Genomic DNA, 3,737 nt, shown 5'->3' on the forward strand with positions numbered 1-3,737 from the left:
CAGAAATGGCAGCTGTGAAACAGCACTTAGTCAAAATGATGCAGCATGTCTTCAAGTCACGAACAATGCATATAAATGTGATTGCTCCTATAAATACGAAGACACGTTTTGTGAAAAATAGTTACTCAGCAACCAGGATTCAATATATCATTGATCAATTAGAATTCAATTTCAGAATTGTCTACTGTGGAGATTTATATTCGGCTAATAACAAATAGCCTTGCTTTCCAAATGGCCCTAATTATCATTGTGCTGATAATATTGTGTTTTGGCTGCTTCTATATAATTATGGATATATTTTCTGTTCTATTTATAAGATTTTTGTGAAGGCGGACTGCATTTAGGCAACTCCATTTTAATATCCGTTTTAGCTGAAAATTTATAAATCGAAAAGGTGTTTTGAATGTTTCATTCTGTTAATAATTCATAAACTTTCCTTCTTTTTACATGATTTTCCGAATTTCTTGAACAGTTTTCAATTTATTAAGCAGATGAATGTAAACCCGTATTTATAGTAATTTTGTATATATCTTAAACTATACATTTTCTTTAAACTTAACGTTATTTGTGATTATTTGGCATTGCAGGCTATTCGTGGGCATCATATCCGCAAAGAAACTTCTTTTGAAAGAGTGCTTAGAACAGGGCTAGAGTAAAAACTTACAAATCATTGGAATAATGCTTATAAATTTTATTCTACGTTTATTGTAGAAAGAGAAAAGCTGTGATTGCTCAATACGATGCTAAACATAAATTAGGTAATGAAAAAGGTACAACACAGAAGTCGAGCAGCTCTGCCGTTGGGTAAGACATTACAAATCATACGAATTATGCCCACTGTGCCTCATTTTACATGTATTTAAGGCAGGAGGTGCATTTTGGAAAATTTCGAATATGGAATAAATCATCGGTTCGATCATCAGATTCCGAAGCAGCCAATGGGTATGAAATTAGAAATATAATAGAAATAGTGTATGTAAAATTAATTTTGCATGTACTTTAGCTCAAGGAAAAAATCAAAAAGCAAGAAAGTCAAGGTCTCACATCGGGATGCCAGTAGGCGGATGAAATTGAAGGGAAGGAAGAGCAGAAGCCGACGTTCTCGTTCACAATCAAATTCACGTCATCGATCGCGTTCGCGATCGCGATCTCGTTCGAATTCTGCTTCTCGAAGAGTTTAGACCGTTCCTTTTTATATCACAACTGATTTGTGTTATTCTAACTATCACCTTGCACTCATAGTTAAATTATTGTTCTATAATTTATTATTATTATTATTATTACTGCTGAAAACTATCCACCGACAACGTGAAATTGCTTTTCATTGCTGAATGCAGTGTTTGAAAAGAAATAAAATACTTGATTTAATTTCATTGTTTAATATCAGTTATGAGATAAGATTTTGCAACAAACGTTTTCTTAAAAAATTGTTAAAAATCACATAATAAATAAATAAATACATAATGCAATTAGTGTTTCATTCATGGTTTGCAATGGCTGGGCTCTTTAATGTCCAATGCGCTTTGCACGATCCTAATTGCCACGTTTTTCATTGATCACGCATCAGATTCATATCACATGTGTGACTATTTGATTGTACTTTCGCTAAGTAACAACGATGCAATGGCGATTTAAATAATTAGCATAATATTTAATCGCCCAGGGTGAAACTTCGTTATAAATGCTAGGAAAATAAATAAATTCACTATTGATGTCAAATTATTAGTCTCATGCATGACACTTGTTCGAATCTTTGGAGCTGTGATTTCAAAAAGTGGGCGATATCGCCCCCTTGTATGCGGTGGGAGGTAAGAGGGCACTTGGGGGGCGCTGGAAAATAATGGAGCACATTGGAGGGGTCGCTTGAAAACAATGTTTTATGTTTTGTGTTTATATTAATATTTAAGAATATTGATTAATTATTCTGTGCTTAATGTTAAATGTGTCTTCTTCATCTTCTTCGCACATATTCATATTTGCGGTGGTTTTATGACTGCGCTCCTGATCGTTTGGATCACAGATCACATGCGCTTAATCAGCCGACTGCAAATCGACAAACGTGGTGATTTAAGACGTTCCTTACCAACATTGAACCCAATGTAGACAGATTAGTCGCAATGCACCAACCCCATCCATCACATTAATTATTTTCTCACTATATGATTATTTTTGAAAGAACACTCGATTTGAATAAATAGTCTGTTTAAAAATTCATTATTTTTTTGACAATAATTTAGGGGGGAGTTTCAAAAACATATGTCCCTCAAGGGGGCGATAGTCCGAAACAGTTTGGGAAACACTGCTTTCGAGGAATCCACCAGTAAGTACAGAGGAACTTATTCCATGCTTGTCAAAAACTACGACGTACTGTAAAATAATTCTGTGATCACAGCAAGCAGTTTCGTGCCAATTAAAGGTATGTAAATTTTCAATAACCCACAATCGATGACTTTTTGAGAAATTTGATGCAGTTTTCCAGTTTAAGCATTTGACATTTATAGAAGAGAAAAACTGGCATATTGCATGAAAATAGCTTTCCAATTTTTTTTTTGAATGATTCTTATCTGTGAATTGTAAAAAATTAAAAAATTCAATGAACGAAGGTTTTAAGTTTTGAAAGTATCTTGTTTGTGAAAATGAAAATCAGGAACAATTCTTATTAAAATAAATTCCTTATTTTGGATGAAAACACAGATAGTCCCGTTGGAAAAATTAATGAAACCATTCCGTGTGAACATTGATTTAACTTTTACTTTTCATTTCTTTTTATTTCGACTCCGTTAAAATCCTACTTCAGTTTCACTTTTTTGGCATATCTCAACAAATATGCAATCAGGAGCGGTCAGGATAAATTTATAATAATTGGTAAATAGTGCTCTACTGACATAAATCAATTGCTTTAATTTTGAAAGAAAAAATTTTTCTCAAAAATTGTAAAATTTTATGGGCTATATATAGACTTGGTTGTTTTTGCGAAAATGGGCGAAAACTTCTTTTTGAAAATTTAGACATTTTTGATTGTTATAGTTTTATATTAATAAAAGATGGTGTTTTACAGAGTTTCTCCATAGACTGCCGAGTAGGTTTCAGGATGATGTGAGAAATAAAAAAAGTCTGGAACAAATGTTATGTGAAGATGCTTCTCTTTCTTAGATTATTTAAACATTTGAAATAATCCTACACAAAATCAATTTCCTCGCATACTTATTTACTCTTTATGGTTTATTTCTCTTCTTTTCCTTCCCACTTATATCGCATTTTTCTGCCTTCGCTGTTTTTCGAAAAATAGCCAAAAATATTTTTCACAAATTTCAACTTTTTGTTTGTGATAGATGTTGATAGTAATAATTAACATTGTTATAGCTAGTTTCATCGCATACTGCACAGTAGGTTTTGTATAAATTGCTTCTAAAAATTAGAGTATTGCGCCTATCATAATATGTATGGAAGTTGCCAATCAACTTTTTCGTAACGCAACTAGCATACGTGATTTTTACCAAACGTATCACTTTTGGAAGTTGATTTGGGTATGCATTTAATGATTAATTCTAACCCAACGCTGTGAAAATAGGAAAATTAAAGCCTCATACACAGCGAACCGCTTATCTAGCAAATGAATAGCATTTAATGAAACTCATTTCAATTTACTTGAAAAAGGAGTTGAAATGCACAGCTAAAGTCAAGCATTGAGGACTATTTAAAAATTCAAAAATGACCTTGACATTTAAAATTCAGTC

The 3,737-nt window shown here is 32.5% G+C and overlaps 2 protein-coding genes across 2 annotated transcripts; both read left to right on the forward strand.

Moving 5' to 3' along the window:
• Window positions 1–5: 5 nt before the first annotated feature.
• Window positions 6–1,181, forward strand: Tsp_13112 (conserved hypothetical protein). The gene is made up of 6 exons (XM_003369829.1): window positions 6–120; window positions 489–514; window positions 588–652; window positions 712–804; window positions 865–942; window positions 1,004–1,181. Exons 1-6 carry the CDS (start codon window positions 6–8, stop codon window positions 1,179–1,181), a joined length of 555 nt encoding a protein of 184 aa, XP_003369877.1.
• A 553-nt stretch (window positions 1,182–1,734) lies between these two features.
• Tsp_13113 (conserved hypothetical protein) lies at window positions 1,735–2,373 on the forward strand. Its single transcript, XM_003369830.1, has 2 exons — window positions 1,735–1,808; window positions 2,238–2,373. Exons 1-2 carry the CDS (start codon window positions 1,735–1,737, stop codon window positions 2,371–2,373), a joined length of 210 nt encoding a protein of 69 aa, XP_003369878.1.
• The last annotated feature ends 1,364 nt before the right edge of the window (window positions 2,374–3,737 follow it).

This window comes from Trichinella spiralis (assembly GCF_000181795.1).
Source record: "Trichinella spiralis strain ISS 195 chromosome Unknown Scfld1431, whole genome shotgun sequence".
NCBI classification, from domain to species: domain Eukaryota; kingdom Metazoa; phylum Nematoda; class Enoplea; order Trichinellida; family Trichinellidae; genus Trichinella; species Trichinella spiralis.

Excerpts from the sequence above, each read along its gene's own strand:
- Tsp_13112 (XM_003369829.1), top strand. The coding sequence starts at position 6 with ATGGCAGCTGTGAAACAGCACTTAGTCAAAATGATGCAGCATGTCTTC. Across the intron at positions 515-587 it reads AATGTAAACCCGTATTTATA|GCTATTCGTGGGCATCATAT; the intron begins GTAATTTTGTAT and ends TTGGCATTGCAG. Across the intron at positions 943-1,003 it reads GATTCCGAAGCAGCCAATGG|CTCAAGGAAAAAATCAAAAA; the intron begins GTATGAAATTAG and ends CATGTACTTTAG.
- Tsp_13113 (XM_003369830.1), top strand. The coding sequence starts at position 1,735 with ATGACACTTGTTCGAATCTTTGGAGCTGTGATTTCAAAAAGTGGGCGA. Across the intron at positions 1,809-2,237 it reads CCCCTTGTATGCGGTGGGAG|GGGGGAGTTTCAAAAACATA; the intron begins GTAAGAGGGCAC and ends ACAATAATTTAG.